At 44.2% G+C, this 17,652-nt stretch overlaps 1 protein-coding gene across 2 annotated transcripts in view; it reads left to right on the top strand.

Annotated features, from left to right (window-relative positions):
- Nucleotides 1–17,652, top strand: part of slx4ip (SLX4 interacting protein) — a 32,348-nt gene that overhangs the window by 6,619 nt on the left and 8,077 nt on the right. For both annotated transcript variants that reach the window (XM_031873329.1, XM_031873321.1), the window contains 4 exons: nt 830–919; nt 1,269–1,395; nt 12,767–12,844; nt 14,577–14,665. In XM_031873329.1, coding sequence (XP_031729189.1) covers nt 830–919; nt 1,269–1,395; nt 12,767–12,844; nt 14,577–14,665 — 384 coding nt within the window. The remainder of the gene's footprint in view (nt 1–829; nt 920–1,268; nt 1,396–12,766; nt 12,845–14,576; nt 14,666–17,652) is intronic.

Raw genomic sequence — 17,652 nt, 5'->3', positions numbered from 1 at the left:
TGGTTTTGTCTTTATACGACTTTGTTTTTGCTACCCCACTCAGTTCAATGCTTTTTGCGGCATTATCACTGTGGGTTTTAGGGCAGTACTGGTTGCTCCTCTGTGTCATGTTGTGGGTGGTCTCAGCCCATCCATTACTTCCCTTGTCCAGGGAGAGGCGAAGTTCACACGAGACCCACATCCATTTGCTCTCTGCAGCGGGCAGCTTTTGCGCTCATGTGTAAACTATAATCAGGCTAGCATGAGAAAGATGTAACAGCAACTTAACCTGCCGCGGCATTTCTGGCCTCCCTGTCCCTTGTAGCTGATTGTCATTGACACAATGACGTAGCGCTTCAGGAATCCACTCGGCAGCCCTCTGCTCAGCTTTCGACAGCACTCAAAAGTTGTAGTGCAGAAGTGCAGAAACATTGCAGAGTGCTTTAGGGTAGGTCTGAGCAGTTTTACCACCACTCTGATACAAAGAGGATAATCCTAATTTATGTGGAACATCATCTTCAGACTTTTTGTTGTGCAGCCTGTTGTGACCTGAGGCAGAGACCGTATTGCTAAAGCTTATAGAATAAGAACATACTTTCTTACGCTGAGAGCGGGGAAATATGAGGAGACAGAGAGGGCCATACTTTTTTTGTACAGAGATTGGTAAAGAGATAGCTAGACAGAGAAACAAGAGGGAGGGGATTGCTGCAAGAGGCCTGGGGTGATGTTTGACATGGGGGTCGTTGTGGTTTGTCTCGCTGTCAATCACCCACACTCTGATTTCCTTTTGTTGTCTGTGAGCTCAATGCCCCTCAGCAATCTGTGGCTGTCCTTTCTCTTTGTGTTACAGTGTGGGAACTTTGCTGTGCTGGTGGATCTCCACGTTCTGCCCCTGGGCGGCCAAGAGGAAGCCGGCTGGTTTACTGCGGACCACGTTCAGGTACAGACACAGGGAGAAGGGCGTGCGTGTGAATAAGTGTGTGAGTGAATATGTGGCGTCTGTTCAGCTGGAGGCCTTATCAAAAGTCAGCAGCAGCGTGGAATCCAAAATGACTTTGAGCCTTCGGTCTGTTCTTCTTCAGGGTTTTCATTGTTGCAAAACTGTTCTAATCTCTCCAACCAGCCACTTGTCGTGTCGCCTTACTGACCTTTCACTCGAGCCTTCTACTGTCCTGTTGTCTGCCTGTGCTCATCATTAATCTTTACTTGGAAAGTCCAAAAACAACTTGCGTTATCTTAGCAGTCCAACAACAATTTGCTGTGCTGAAAAATGTGCACGCTGTCTTTAGGAGGTTACGGCCCTGGTTCGAGATGCTGTGGACCAGAGGGTGAAGCAGTACACAGAGTCCCGCCACAATAGAAGACAGCCCAAACAGAAGAAGGAGCTGGCACCTGCTTCAGCCTTTTTTGTGAAAGGTAACACACCATCTTGTGACCCTCCTTACACTGCCCTAGAGCCAAATAGTCTTAATAGTATTTATTATGCTACAGTTTATTGCTTTACGACCGTTTACTGTATTTGACATTGTGTTTACCTTGAGCATTAGTTTAATTGTTATTGGTCCAAGTTATATTCAACTCCCTGTTGCTCATTCCTTTGGAATGTAGTCATCTTTGTCTTCCCTTTCCATGCCTTAGGTGTGTCTATCATCAACTCTTAAATAAGTAAAGTTGTTTACTTTGGCTATGAACTCAAAACTTGTTTTAATTCACTTGGACCCCAGTGCAGAGATATGGCTGTGTGCATGGAAGCGGGTCACTGAGGTCGGAGGAGGATGGGAATGGAGTTATAACCGTATAAAAAAGTGTTCCATACCATTTTAAGGAGAGTGTGGGAGGAAATACAACAGAACTAGTTGGGACACGGTGGCTGCTCTCTACGCCCAGGGTGTGACTTGGAGGCAAGAGCTGATAGGAGTTTTTATATTGTGTTGCACTGTTTAACTTGGCACAACATATAAGTCTACATAAATGGCTAACCTTAATGTGGTGTTGGCACACCTGTGTTTATCCGTACTTGTAGTTAACTGGATGACACCAAAATACAGTTGCCCAGACACACATACAACTAATTACACAGAGAGGAAAAAGCAATAAATAATGCTCCACTGTGAATAAGCCAATTCAATTCTTTGCTATTTATCCAATGCAAGTACCCTTGCATTGGATATTCCCTCAGCCACCCACACGCATGCCTTTGAAGCACTGGAAGTCTAGCTTCAGAGGAACCCCCAGCTGCGTGTTGTAAGGCAGACAGGTTTGTCACAGGTAGCAGTTAAGGGCAGTTAAACTGGGCTCACTCAGCAGGGCAGGCCTGACTGTGAGAGTGGGATTACAGGGCAGTTGGTTCCATAAAGTTTCTCCCGTGGCTGCAGCTCTGCCTCTCACGCTACTCCCCTCCACTTTACTCCTCTCGTCCACTAAAACTGCGCATACATGTGTGTACATTTGTTTTCATACACAGATGCTTGTGTACATGCTATTAAACCGTTAAAACTTGTAGTCATCATAAACGGGCAAACCGGTTGCATGCACGTGTGTGCGCATTGCACACAGGTGCTGGTACACGTCAGAAGCAGTGAGAATCAAAAGTTGCCAGAGTGTGTTGGAGAGATATATCCTACCCCCTGGGCTAGGTGTGAACAGGCTGACAGTGTACGGTTACTGAAAAGCCTGTCTCATATTCCATATGACAGACTGAAGAGAGACAGACATGTCTAATGATGGAGATCACAGACTGAGGCTCCACACACACACACACACACACTTACACCCACACATTCACTCCACTGGGGGAACAAGGGGACTATCAGTATTTCAGCAGGGAAATATGCATGTAAAAATGATTAAGCTCCTTGCAGCTTTGCCAAAAAGAAAGTGGAACAGTGGAACATGACTCCATACCATACTGGAGAATTTTCCACACATGAAAAGGTATGGTGCCTCAAACGGGCCCACACAGTTCATGTGCTCTAGTCCTATTAAAAGGTCTTAAGTGAGTGTAATCACATTCTTGGTCTTTTCATTGTCCCATGTGAGGGAGGCGGCAGAGCAGTAAAGGTGGAGACTGTGACTGTGAGAAGTAAGCAGGCAGGCAGGAGCCATAAAAAGGGCAGGACGGACTATAGGCTTATTGAGGGGAGCCCAGCAAACCTCAGGGTAGGTATTAAGTATTGGGGTCATCTGTTCAGCAAGCAGGTCAAACGCTAACATGCTAATCCTCACAGGACTTTCAGACTGTCCAAAGCAGGGAGTGGAAGCTGGTTTTCTGTGTGTATCTGTTTTAGCAGAGGACATATTTGCATCTATGTGTGTCTGTGCAGCGTTGCGTTGTTCGAGAGCAGAATTAAGGTGGATATCCAGGACCGAGACTTGTGTATGTGCTGAAACACGTGCTCATTCATGTTGTTGCTGCACTTAGAGAAAGGTGTCAGGCGGAGTGGTACTGATGTCTGGGCCAAGAATAGGCAGATAGAGTGTGGTGCTATGTGTGGGATGGTATTAGAGGGGGGACTTGTGGGTCTTGTATGAGGCGGTGTTTGAGCTGGTGCCAGTGTGAAATCACAGGGGCTTCCGCCAACAGACAGCAGTAAGAACAGCGTAACCGCCTCAGCTGTTGGCACTTCCAATGAGCCATCAACAGCTTGTAGCATTCCAAGGCCCTTCAGTGCAAGTGTTTGTATCTGAGTTATCCCTATGGGTTATTGTATTTATGTATGTATGTATGCTGTGTTGGGTGCATATGTGTGTGCATAGCACCCAGTGAACATGTCACAGAGAGGCTTACACCATGTCTTCTGCCAATATAAATCCAGGCCTTTTCATTGTATCTCTGCTGCAGTGGCCAATTTCCAACTGTCAACCCCCAGCCCCCCTCTTTTTCGTTTTCTTTTTTTACCCCGGCTACATGAGACTTCATGATTAGCTCATAGTGATGTGATTTATTTATGTTTTTAGAGAGATGAACATAGGGAACTTTTCCCACCAAACATCTTGGCTCTGGACAAGCAGACTGGACATGCTAGACTTTCGAAGCACAGGAAAGGGGAGTTTGGGAGAGGCCTGCATTCTTGATGGGAGACCGTGTTGAACACACCCACATTTCTCAGAGTAATTACAGATTGAAAATGAGAGGATAATAGGTTTTCTCTATGCTTTGAGGAAGACATTGTTTTGTTATGTGATATAATATACGAGTAAAGATGCTGGTGGTTCTGCTCTAAGACAGCATGAGTGTCACACTTGTCCTCATGGAGATGCCATTGCTCTGCAGGAAACAAGCCTAGGAAGAAAACCTTTCCACGTCAGACATGGCCCTCTTGTACAACTCGACATGATGTACAGACTGCCCAAGCGATTGTCTCACTGATATACTTCTACTTTTTGGATTCAATTAGATACAGAAACTGGTGATTGTGTGCTCTCTTTTTATTTGCTCTCGGTCTAGTATTGTTTTACCTCAAGGGGATATTGATTTTGTGCTCCATAATGGTGTGTGTATATTTGTGTGTACGTGCAGAGTGTAAACTGAGAAGGCCCATTTTACACGGGTTTAGTTAACACGCCTTTTCAAATTGCCAAAGCACATTACCAGATGTCTTGCATCTACCATTTGAATCGATACAGCCACATTGATCGAGGTAGAGCTCGGGTGTAGCTCAGCCTGTTGTTTGAGTGGCCTCCTCCCAGTCAGAGGAGTTAGAGGAGCCCTGGCAAAGTGGTACCTAGAGAGCATTTTAGCCCCATGGCAGAGCTGGTTCCTTCTTCCTCTCTCTGCACAGGTGCCAGGGCTTAGGGGGAGGGAACACCTGCCAGCCTGTTTCCCCATGGCCACGGCAGGCTGGAGAGGCATTTTCCCAGGCTCCCCAGATGAATGGTCACTAATAGCCGTGGGAGAGGGCTTTGCGAGTGCTGCACAGTGTACCACTGACTCCTCTTGGCAGCCCTATGAAGGGGGCTTAAGGCGGCCTGGCCACGGCCATAGCGGGAAAAGCACAAGTGTTGCTGGATAGCTTTACTGTTGGAGAATGTGTTTACGAATGACCATCTCCTTCCCAATGAAGAATGCGCAGGTTGTGTAGAGACTACAAGGGAGACGGTTCATTTTTGCACTGCCCCGTCAGTGCCGCGTAGATTTAGCTTTGTTTTGCTTCTCTGGCTCTTCGAAGGCCTACAGCACCCAGGTCCAACAGTTTAGCAAATTTGGAAAAGCTATTCAGACTTTGTGTACAAAAAGGCAAAGCACATGTGTTAGATGTCCATTTTAGGGAGAATTGGTACATGCCAACCTTTCAGCCTCGTACTTTGACAGTTCACAGGACTTTTCTGAAGACACAGAAGTACTGTGGTGACAACCCTGTATTAACCCACGTTGCTTCTTCTCAGTGCCACCACACAGCTATTACTATTTATGTAAGTGGCTGTTAGCTGTTATGTGGGGACTGGTCTGTAAATAGAGAGGCATGCATGTGGCAGTGTTACCTGCCCTGCTCTGCGTTACTGGGCGCGAGGCAGGCTGGGATTAAGGCGAGGGGGAAACGGAGACCTGTGACAGGAACAAAGGAATTCCAAGGCCCAGGCTGGAAATGGATCCTGATCAGAGTAGCCACTCCAGCCAGTCCTGCCCCTCTCCCCACTCGCCCTCCCTCCCCTGGCCCCTGCTGGGCAACCCCCTTTCCCCTGGTGCTTTGTGGTGTTGCTGTGGCTCTTTAAATCCTTTCTGTAAGCCCCTGGCCTTACTCTGCAGCAACACACAGGACAGTCTGACTCCGATGTTAACCCTCCTCCTTCCTATTATTGCACACTACACACACACACACACTTTCGTTCTTTATCTTTTCCCTTTGCATTTTTACGCATTTATCCACTCTCTCCACTTCTCTTCTGCCTGTGCCCTCCATGTCAGCTCTCCTCATGTCGTCTCTTTATGTTTTCACTTTCTCCCCTTCTCCTTCTCCGCAGGGTCAGCTGCAGCCTCTTAGGACACAACCGCAATCCCCGCCATGGCTGTCACACCACACTCTTTTCCCATATAATTAGGGCCTGAGCCTGAGCACGGATCACATTCATGTGACCGTTCCCATTCACCACAATCTGGTCTGGGAAGATGGCACACTCTCTCGAACTCATGCTAAGTGTTCCGCATGTCCAGAAGGCCTTGTTTTAGTGATCACCGAGAGGTTTAAAGGATGTTGTTGTTTCTCCCTGCTCTTTGCTTCACTTTGAGAGAACTGGGCCTGTGTCATGTGCTCTTATGAGCTCTGTGATGGTTCCTGTGGACAGATGTTGTTGTGCTGTGTGCCAAATGTGCCTTGTGTTGTCAGATAAGGCCAGCCTAAGATGGTGTGAATCTTCGCTGGCCTCTCGATTCGATTACGATTCACGTGTCAATGATTTGAATGCACAACGATCCTCAATGCGTCTTAATGTATTGCATTCTCAATTTTTCTATATTACTGCACATGGCCACTTTTTCCATTAATTAATACAAGCAGTCATATAAAACTGAAGTCCCCTTTTTTATTTAGAAAGTGCTTCTAAAATTCAAACAACAGTCTATAATATAAAAGGCCAGTATCTGTTTGACCCTCCTCAGTACATAAACATTACAAAAACAAACATATACGTGTATTTCTACAGTGCATTACAAGTGTGCTGTAATCTATAAAAATAAGGTTTTCACATAGCAGCTGCAGGACAGTGCATTGAATGCCTATGGCTCTGAATGAATTAGCCTTCCACTCTTGCTTGGTTTAAGTCACTGCATCTACCAACAGGGTTAACAATGCCATGGTTGAATTTCAGCCGGCATGCACGTTTTTTCTTCAGCCCAACATTGTTGACAGTCCTCGGTGAAACAGAGATCATAGGAGAGAGAGAGAGGAGAAAAACAAGCTCAACAGTGAAGGGAAAAGTTATTATTATATTATTATGTTCGGTCACTGCATTGATGCAGAATCCTTCACGTCCACTTTGCGACGTATCTTACGATCAAGGAATTTCCACACCTGTAGCGCCATATGCCATTTACGTAAAAGAAATAATAAGATCAAATTCAGACTGACACTTCAGTCAATTCAACGCAGAATGTTCTTCATTTCTTTACCGGCCGGTTATCATTAGTCACTGGTAGCAAAACCTAGCATTGCCATGTGTGCCATGGTTCACCTATTTGGATTTATAAACACAGGCTAGCACAATTGCAGTGGGCCCAGCAGGCAGAGACAGCCTGCTTCCAATGAGACCTTGATCTGAGGTTTAAAAGTTTGTCGGTGTAGTTTGCCTACCTACCTGGTTGATCCTGCCAGTAGCATATGCTTGTCTCAAAGATTAAGCCATGCAAGTCTAACTCAGTGCATAACTCAAGTCCACACACTGCTCTGCATTTTGTAACTTAATGCAAAATAAGCAATTTGCATCCTCCTCATTCCGAATGCTCTGAAATATAAACAGTGGCAGCGCTTTGAGAGATTTGTGGTCTCTTGGGCTAATTAAGATATAATTAAGACTTTTTTTATTGCGACTGCATTTCTCTCATCAGATTGTGTTTCTGAGAAATAGCTTTATTTTCTCTCTCTCGATAATTGCTCTGTGCTCCAAAATGCTCCCCACCACTCTAGTCACATGCTGCATTATGGGCTGGCCTGAGCTACCATGCTGCGGCGTATTTTGTAACTGCGATGAAGGGGTCACCCAAATGTTAAATTGAACACTCATGTGCAAATATTGTTTCAGGTGGACGTTGTGCAGGATGATGAGGCACAGTGCTCCGCTACAGCCGTAGTTACACAGAGAGTGATGTCCTTCCAGGAAAGCCCCCACTTACATATGGGTAACTTCCTCAAGCTCTCTCATCCCTCACCACTCCACCTCTTCTCTCTTGCTCTAAGCCCCCACTCTTGAGGACGGAGGGAGGGGGTCCACATCAAAGCAGAGATGTCAAAAGACCACTGATGTCTGACTGTCCTGCTGATCCAACTCCTGTTCATAAAGGGGTTGCATGGGAATTGCAGCTCTCCTTGACACACAGTCACTACATTTACATGCATCCTAGAACCGTGATTAATGAGAGAAGTCAGGTTACCACCGGAAATCAGAGAATGCCTTTACACGCACTGCAACAACCAGGTTACTGTAAAACCTGCATTTACATGCAGCTTGTGGGTAATCAGATTTCTCTCCTTCTCAGGGCCATGCTTTTTAAACAGTGCTGGCATCATTTCTGTGTATTGATGATATATAATACTGCAACCTGAAGAGTTATTTTTTCATTTTCGGTGGAAAGATTTTAACTAAGAGAGGCTTCTCATGTTTCCTCAAAATAATTCTCCATTCCTCTGTGGGGAACCAGCTTATTCAAGGCTTTTGATTTAAATATTTTGAATACACAGTTGCATTGCTACAAGTCAGTCATCTTTCCTTCCATCTGTTGGTACTGCTGGCATGATGATACTTTCCTGGCGTGTGGTAAGTATCACCATGCACATCTGCTGACATAGACTTAGCCCAAGATGTTGGTTTCAGCCGATAGAAGTCTAGCTGTGTTAAACAGGTTACTGAAGAAAGCTCAGAGTAACTTAAGTCAACTTCACTTAAGTATTCCTGTTAAAAAGGACCCACTGTGGCCAAGTTAATGCAGGGCCACTCCAGAAAAGTCTCCATATCAGAGCAGAACTTCTTATGGATTCCTGCAGGAGTCACAACAGCGTGGGCCGCCAGGAATGCGGATAGCGAGAAGAAGTAGGCTATGTTTTAATGATCTCCTCAGGATATAACTGAAGTTAATGAAGTCTGTTCCATGGGGCCTTACCTTTGACCCTGCTCTGAATGCTTCTCACCCCCGCCTGTTCCATTTTACAGTCCTAGTCACTCTGGATGCCTTTTGGTTTGTTGACTTTTCTTTCCTCTCATTGTTTTCCCAGGAAGCGGTGAAAGCTGAAGGGATGTGTGCGTACTTGTGTGTGCATGTGTGTGCGTGTGTGTGTGTCTCAAAACTACAGTATTCTAGCCTTGGCACAAGCCCTGTGGAGTCTGTGTCCTTTTTCTGCAGTTGTCCTGCGGTGTATTTACACGATGGTATAAGTATCTCCATACAAGCGGTCACGTTATTATCTACCACATTTCTGAAAACATGGCGCGCTGGTTTGTTTACGGTTTGACCTGCCAGGATATTGTTGTGCATCAGGTTTCAAAACAATTAAGCAAGACCATCTTCTCCTGCAGGAAGTACAACTGAAACCCTTTGAAGGCTCTACTGCAGATTTGGTTATTGCACCACTGTAGGCCACAGTTGCCACAGAAAGGGGCCACTCATTCCCAGAGGAGGCACTAGCAAACTGTTTGTGTGAGAGAAACATGAATGTAAGCTTAGCACGAGAGAAGCCGGGCAGCGGGCCAAGAGCAACTCTGCGCTGTGCAGGACGCTATAAAGTTGGAGCAACAGCTGATGTCTCGGGCCATGGCGTTGCACTGGTTCCCAACTCTGTGTCCAGACATCCCTGTCAAACTTGTCCTGGGAATTGGCAAGCTCAGCCCACCAGGGAAAGCAGCGAGAATAGTTGTAGCGCTAGACATGAGGCCCAAGAGTCTAACGGACAAAATCAAAGCGACTGTGCAATGAAAGACGCTTCCCTCCTGGACCCAGAATGGGCAGAGAAAACAAAACAGAGATACAGATCTGCATTCCTCTCTGGGTAGATATCCAGAATGTGCAATAGATGACCACTTCTTTGCTATTTAAAGAATAATAGAATATGAGGGTTTTTTTCCAGGAATGCTGCTATTGTTAACATGCTCAACATACCATGCAGTGTTTAAATGCAATTACCCTTTTGGGATTAATTAAGCCCTCTATTTAAAGCTTGGTGGCTTATCCAGTATTACTACATACTTTATGTACATCAAGTATTAAAAAGGGACTGACTGAAGTCTCCTGGTTCAACAAGACATCCACACTGTGCAGCATACAGTCCATACTAATTTGGACTTTGACACAGTTTTGTAGTCACTTAGTAGCCATGTAGATCACCTGACTTCAATCCAACATGTGTTGCACTTGCTTAAGATCAAACTTAAGCTCCGAAGACCCCCCCCCCAACCAACCAAAACTGAAGATGGCTGCGTGAGAAGCCTGCAGCTGACGTGAGTAGCTTATGCCCTTCAGCAAATGATTTGCAACCTAAATATGAACCATTTTACTAAATGCTACAACTCCTCAAGACCCATGAGGAGACACAAGCTAAGTTCTCGTGTCTTGTCAGCCACCTGCTTTAAGTGAAGGTCAACCCCAAAGTTAGCAACAGGCGATTGCGATTCAGGCGACCTTAAGGTGGACTGACAATTAAGGTGGACCAGCTACTCTCCAATCAGTGACAAGCTGCTCTTCGGAGTTTTACTGAGCTTTTTGTTTTATTTTCAATATTTCTTAAAAATGTTCAACTGATAGCACGGTTTTTAATAAGTATTAACATATCTACTGCAAAGAACTATGCTCCGTTTGTATCAGGAAAACACCACATTGAATGTTAAAAAGTCAGCAACCGCATCATGTTGTGTATTTAATTTGTAACAATCAGAAAGTGAGGATCCCCTAATAGAAATAAAACCTGTTTTCAAAGTCATTGTAAGAACTGTAATAGTATTATTAAGTTCACATATCGGTACTTGGTATCGACAAGTACACAAATGTAAGTAGTTGTACTGGGTCCAGAGACAAGTCGTATCTGTGCATCCCTAGTTTATGTTTACTTATTAAATTGCATCATGGACACAAAAGACAATTAGACACTATGAATCAAACATGGATGTTAACACCCTCAAATTAAAGCTGAACGTTAGTCACTGTTGTCTTGCAGTGCAATAATATTTCAATGTGATGTGGTACAGAGCCATTACAGACTGTGCTGTAGAGTTAAGCTGAGCTACCTGAGCCACTGGTTGACAAAACAGAGGATGTAAAATGATTGCTATAAATCCCTATTTATCATTCACCCTCATGGCCCTACTGCTGCAGGGCAGGTGTGTCCAATGTAAAGCTGCTGGAGCCCTACTGCTTTTGTATCTTCAGAGCTATAGGTAAATGTCAGTCCCTGATTATATGTCTAGAATTAAACGATTAGAGATTTGTCTTTGGTCTGTCTCCAGGAGACTAATGCATGTTCACAAAGCTGTCTAATGGGAATTTTGCTGGAGGCTAAATTTCTATTTAATAGCTTTTAAGGATCAAACACGTTCCCATAAATACTAAACTGACAAGTGTAGCCTCTGTACCAATTTTACCCTATTGTCCTCAGAAAAATATTGATGCTTAGTATCATAGTAACAAACTGGTATCCATACTTTGAAAGCCCTTTGAGTTCTCATGTTAGTTTAATTTTAATTATACGAAATTTTAAAGTTCTTTTTTTCTTTTTTTAGTCTCACAGACTGAGGTTGGTTTGTTTGAAATAGATTTAATTGACTTTTGTAATCACTTTGTCTTCCAATCTTTTATATGTTTTTGCAAGTATGAATTATGGTTGCTAATTCCGCCACAAACGCAAAGAAAAAGAAAGCCATGGCGGTGACATTAATCACTGTATACGTATAAGTATATACCTGTGGCACTTTTGTGACACACTGTCTCTGTAATTGCATGTCATTATCCCCCAAAAAAAATCACAAGACGGCTTCTTTTTGAAGACGATAATTTAGTGCTTTGAGATTGTGCTGAGCTGACATCATCTCACGGCAAAAGGAGGATGTTCCCAAAGGCGCCCCTCACACTTGTGTGTGGGCCAATGCTGTTAACATGCTGTCTGCTCTGTGTGTCGTGGGGCATACCTGTCCTAACTGTAGAGCAACATTTAAAGGAGGCTTATTTTAAGTTTTATCCATGAGTGACTGTCAAGAGTTGACAAAGACAGCCCTCGTTTTTAGCTCGATGATGGTGCATATTTGACATTATCCAGGGAGTTATGAGCTGAGTGCAAGAGGTCAGGACTATGGAAAACATGTAATCCCTTTAATTGACGTTAAAATACTAAAATCCCCGTAGTCAGCCGTTAATGATGTTTTCACACGGCAACAGCTATATGACAATGCCAAATAAGAAAAAGAAATAATAGAGGTGGTGGTAAAGTCAAGCAGGGTATAGTTTTACATTCACTTTAACAAGACGCGGAACAGAGAAGGGTACCAAGACAGTACCAAAGGGTGAGCAGGCTCTGTCACCTTCCCAGAACTGCTTACAAAGAACCACTGGATAGTGTGTTGGCCAGACCCTAGCTTTTAGTCAACAAATTCCTACCAGATTAGGCAACAGGCTTCTTTTTCTGCCCAGCACATCTTACATAGCATGACAAACATTCCATGACAAATAGAGCAAAAGTGGTTTCTCTGCTTGCTCCAAACTGGGAGGTCAGTTAACTTAAAACAGAATGAGTCGTTACTCCACGGATGAGTTGGCTGGTTTTGTTGTAGGCCGTGTTTAAGATTAAGGTTAGCAGGAAATTGATGGGATGTATTTTAAGCACAAAGAGCCATATAGAGCTTACAGCACAATGATGTGAAGTAGAGCGGCTGTATAAGAGTTTGATCTCTCGTCCTGTATTCACTTGAAGTTCAGCATGGCCAAGTGTGCTTCTACAGTATGTGATGGGAGTAGTACCAGTTGTGGAGCTCGTCACATGAAGAGCATTTTATTGGATACAACATGTGTGTATAGTGTGTCCCTTGATTAACCACTTTCTCCACAGGTCTTGGAAATGGTGTCACATGTTCTGTTTTGTTTGTTTGTTTGTTTTTACAGGGAAAAACTTCAACCTGGTGGCCAATTTTCTGAAGCGGCACTTCAACCTCAGATGTGTTGCCAAGCAGTTCTATGGGGGTACGTAACCAAAGAATCAATTTCCAGTTAAATGAATCAGAAATAGATGCCTCGATGGCTTGTACTCAGCCAAATTTCCCACAGACCGAGCAAGTCATCTGTGGTCTGTATGTTGATTTTTCCCCCCTTCACTTGTTTTTATGTCCTGTCCCTACCTGCTCGGGGTGTTGTTGAGAACAGGCAGCCATTAAGTGGTTCCCTGGAGAGGCTGCTGAGAGTGGGAGAGACAGAGGGAGAGAGATTGGAGGGCTGTCTATGGAGGGCAGTGAGAATCTATCTCCACGGCCCATCTAGTGCCTGTGACCCGTGGCCACCTTTTCATGGGACCAACATGGCTCTCTTCCTGTCAGTAAAGTTAATATCTGTTCCCTAAGGGCTTGGACGTTAAGGCAGCTCTGACCTGCTGCAGACTGAGATGACGGCTTCTCTCAGCAGGTCCGTTACGCATCAAATTAGACCCAGTCTCCTGAGGTCAAAGGTTGTGTAATTTGGTCCAATGAGTTAGCTGTAGGTAGCTGAGTTAGTGGTCAGGTCATGTAAATCAGCTATAAAACAGATGGTTAAAATCTTTAGTTATACATGGCAAATGGCATGGTACCCTTTTAGATGCTACTAGGAAGACTGAGGCTAAAACACACTGGGACCTTTTAAAACTTACTATAATTAGCCATTCAAAATGCTGTTGTATTTTCTGATTTAGCTGAGTTTTATTTCACCCAACAACGCAAATGATCAAAGGGTCGGGGACCTGCACTAAAATGATTAAATTCTCCATTTATTTACAGACTGATATTTACGGATAAAAGAAAAGATATCTGTCGGCAGTGATTAGTTGTTCCTCGTCATATGACATGTGCTGCAGCATTCCAAAAGTTGAACTATTGTTATCTCGTGAATCGTGATAAATATGCGTGTGGGAACGCTTGCGCACTGCGACGGCAACGCAATCGATTTGAGGGCACAAGAATTGGACATGTGAAAGGCCCCTTTGTAATCCTCCTTACATACTACACACAATGTGTGTGTACACTAATGAAAGTGTGTGGTATATGCAAGCTCTGTTTCAGCTTAACCAAAGTGTGTGTATTGGCTGTATTTATAAATCCACACAAGTGAAGCAAAACCAATGTCTTTAAAAATGGCCACTGAAGAGGAATATAAGCTTTCACAGACTAGATTCCCCACCGCTGTAAACCCTCTGAACAGAGGGCGGTAAGCTCAGCGGATCAAGAATGCAAGATGAAGAATACTATAGCATGTCGTCATGGTCCCGTAATTTGTTCCCGCAGGAAGTGATGCAGAATTTTGGACTTTCTATGCAAGTAATTAACATACATGAGGCTATGTAACGGGCCATATATCAGTCAGATATTGGCCATTTTGGTTGTCCAGTTGAGGTGATATGTTGAAGTCAGTTATTTATCATGATATAATACATGTAATAGTATTGTTGTTGTAAATGGTCTTTGCCTTTGAAGCAGATAAAACAGTCTTATTACTCCCAAGAGCCGTTGTCGACATAAACTTGTCTAATATTTCATGCTATGTATGTGGCTCATAAAGCTCAACAGCTATCTGTAAACTGCCCTTTTCTCCCTGTTCTGAGGGACAGTAAATACTTGGTGTTTGTAGATGTGAATTTAAATCTCAACCACATTTCCATCTTCATAATTAGAAGTGAGCCCACATTATTAACTAGCATGGTCTGTGTTGTTTCTTTGCCTGCCTTCAGATTTGCGTGTGTTTCCTGAACGCTATGTTGTGTGCGCGAGCTGTCCAGAGGACGCCGCAGCGCACCATGGAAACCTGAGCATGGCCGCGGTGAGTGCTGTTTATACTCCTCTATTTCCTCTTCCAGTCGCCTGGCAAAAATTCCTGCATGGGTCTGTGTGTTATTATAGGGATGTGTTACCAAATTGTGCTCTCACTTTATTATGCTGATCCTTAGTAACGTGAGGCGGGGCGGGGGGGCTCTGAACCTGCCGGGGCTTTTCACAGACCCCGTGAGGAGGAAAGAGAGGATGGCTCGGGGTTGGATGGAGCGAGGTGGGGTCCAAAAGGTGCAGAGTCACCCTTTATCCAAAAAAGTTCCTGCTCCCACATTCTGCCAATTCACCCCAGCTGTACAATTTCTGGTTGTTCTCAAACGTGGGATTTTTGCAAACCTCAAAATGTATGGGTAGTCGACAATATAGCCAAAACACATTTTGTGCATTTTAGCTCTTGGGAAAGTCTCAAAACTTCTAGAACTCATTGTGGCACCGCAGTCAATGTTGACATTGTCAGAACATAACATTCATCATTTAACCAGCTTGCTCCAAGTGTAAACACTGAATATTCACTATGTATATGTAATTCATACATCCTATTCTCCCGTGTTACAGCATAACAGTGAGCTACAACAACAAACACTGGGTTTTTAAAGGGGGAATTCTGTTAATGTGATTGTGTGCAGTCAACTGTCATGTGCTTTGATTGATTGGATTCAGATCAAATTGGGTTCACTGGGTATTTCCCTGTAAGACTCTAAGCTATATTATGCACACTGCCCATGTCATAAGACCTTCTACTCTAGTTCTTTTTTGTCCATTAATTTTACGGACAACTATCCTTTGGCCAGTGCTCATTCGAATCCAAACTCCCAAGAGTATTGTAGGAAATGGTGGAGGAGCCTCTCACCTTGGCACTCACATCAAGGACAGACATCTCTCCCATCACATCCCATGATCAGTGGGCTGCTGTTTTTCTATGGGGGTTTTTGCTATTGTTTCCCTTTGAAATGTCTCTGCACTCTCCACAGTTTGGCTTCCAATGAAAGCAGTGATTGTAATATTTTTAGTGGAGCAACTCAGTCGTCAGTGAAAAGTTCAGATTGTGTAACCAATTTTCCATTTCAAGGAGGCATTGCTGTCGATTGCGTTCCTCTCCTCGGGATGTGGTTCTCTGGGCTCATACAGTACATGCAGAGGGAGCTGGAGGGTGGGAGTCTTGTGGTGGCTCTCTCACTAGCCCAACCTCGAATGTGGTTTGTAGGGGAAAGATACCAGACAGCAGGGCTATAGTTTTTCACATGACAAAAACAATTATTTGTTTACATTCTTCGCTCTGTTCCAATTTGTCAGAAACTGAGTTTTTGCGATCTCAGTGTTGCCAAGAAAGTTGAAAATCTAAATGAAAAAAAAACTTATCCAGTGAGTCACATCTGATGTAAGGCATACTAATGTTGCTGTCTAAAAATAATGGGACCTTTGGAGTTCAATGTCAAAGTTGGTCATATGCTTAAGAAGGGGTCTTTTATTCCACAGCTCTTGACAGCATGAGCCTGCTAGTCCCAAAAAAAAGCCAAATTTCCGTGTATTTAAGGAGGTTTTGTTGTTGGGATTTAGTTTGTGTGACTTGTTGAACAAAAATCCTTAACCGCAGTGGAAATGTAAACTCATCAAGTTAGCACTTCTCATAAGGTCAGAGGGTTATGTTATGAGGGAACTAACGTGACATCATTGTTGGCCTTTTGTGCTGTGAAAGCCAGCATCTCGGTCCCACGCTTGGGCATGCTGTACGTCTGTGAGCTCTCATTAGACATATTTTCAGCTGTGGTTCAGTTAGGAGATGGGATGGTGAGATTTAGTCATTTACAGAAGTGTAGAAGGAACTAGGAAACCAATTATTGTTGATTTTTAGTACATAAACCTACATTTTTGTGTTGAGGCTACAGATATTTTCTTCAGGAGCTGATGGCGGTAACAACAGAGCTAAAAGGATAGTGAATTTTAGACCTGCAAACTTGCTAACATGTTCGCCATAACAACCTTAAAAAGTGATATGTCAATTTTGGTTTTACATGTTGCTTTCGATGCCCGAGGTGGACAAGTTCAGTTTAAAAGGTGGAGGTACGCTCAAAACAAACCACTGTTTACGATATGTCGCCCAACCACGTCGGCAGGGCTGAGCAGAACTTGGAGGAGAGGCTTGTCACTTAAATGAGAATAGCTGGTTCCCCTTAAGAGGTCAGCCCACCTTGAGCGAGCAAGTCTGAGCCAAAGGTGTTGCTAACTTCAGGGCTAATTCCCTTCACTTTAATCAGCAAGTGACTAGCAAGACATGGGAACTTGGTTTGGGTCTTGTGGTGTTGTAATATTTATTCACGGACAGCCTTAAGTGCACACACACACACACACACACACGGGTACTCTCTTCCTCTTGATCACACACTGAATATCGCAAATGTTAAGCACACAACCTACGCACTGAGTTATTCCTTAAAGGAATAAATAATTTGCCGATGCTTAGGCCTGGCGTTGAGTCAGCTTCGGCCCCGCGGGCCGACGGGCTTGCAGTACTCTGCCGGAAATGTCTGTTTCCAAGAGTTACAGCAGTTATTGTCGATGTTGGAAACTAAAAGGTTTCAGACGCTGTTCGACCACGAGACAAGGGCTTTGGTTTGAGCATGAATGATATTTGATCTATGAAAAGACGAATATCAGCCTGTTGTACTCGGCCTGTTACAACCTAGAACCGACTGTTGCTCTGCAGACGTGGGGCCACTGAAAGTACTGCGTTTGCATGGGAAGCAAACAAAAGGCATCTCTTCGACAATGTTTGTCTTCTTCTTGACATTTTGAAGATTAAAGTCCCTCACAAAACGTTGCTCCTATTGCGAGTCAGCGCCAACAGTGAGGAGGGCAGCATGGGAAGGAAGAGCTAGTGTTTAGGATTGCGGCCGATGTTTTCTAGTCAGGCACAGAGTGGGCAGCTGAGGTGAGCGGCGTGCTGGGCCGCAGACGTTTGGATCAAAGGCAGAGCAGATG

The sequence above is a fragment of the Anarrhichthys ocellatus genome, unplaced genomic scaffold (genome assembly GCF_004355925.1).
Source record: "Anarrhichthys ocellatus isolate YVR2014 unplaced genomic scaffold, GSC_Weel_1.0 scaffold3, whole genome shotgun sequence".
Taxonomy (NCBI): Eukaryota; Metazoa; Chordata; class Actinopteri; order Perciformes; family Anarhichadidae; genus Anarrhichthys; species Anarrhichthys ocellatus.
This window is presented reverse-complemented; position numbering and strand designations above follow the sequence as displayed.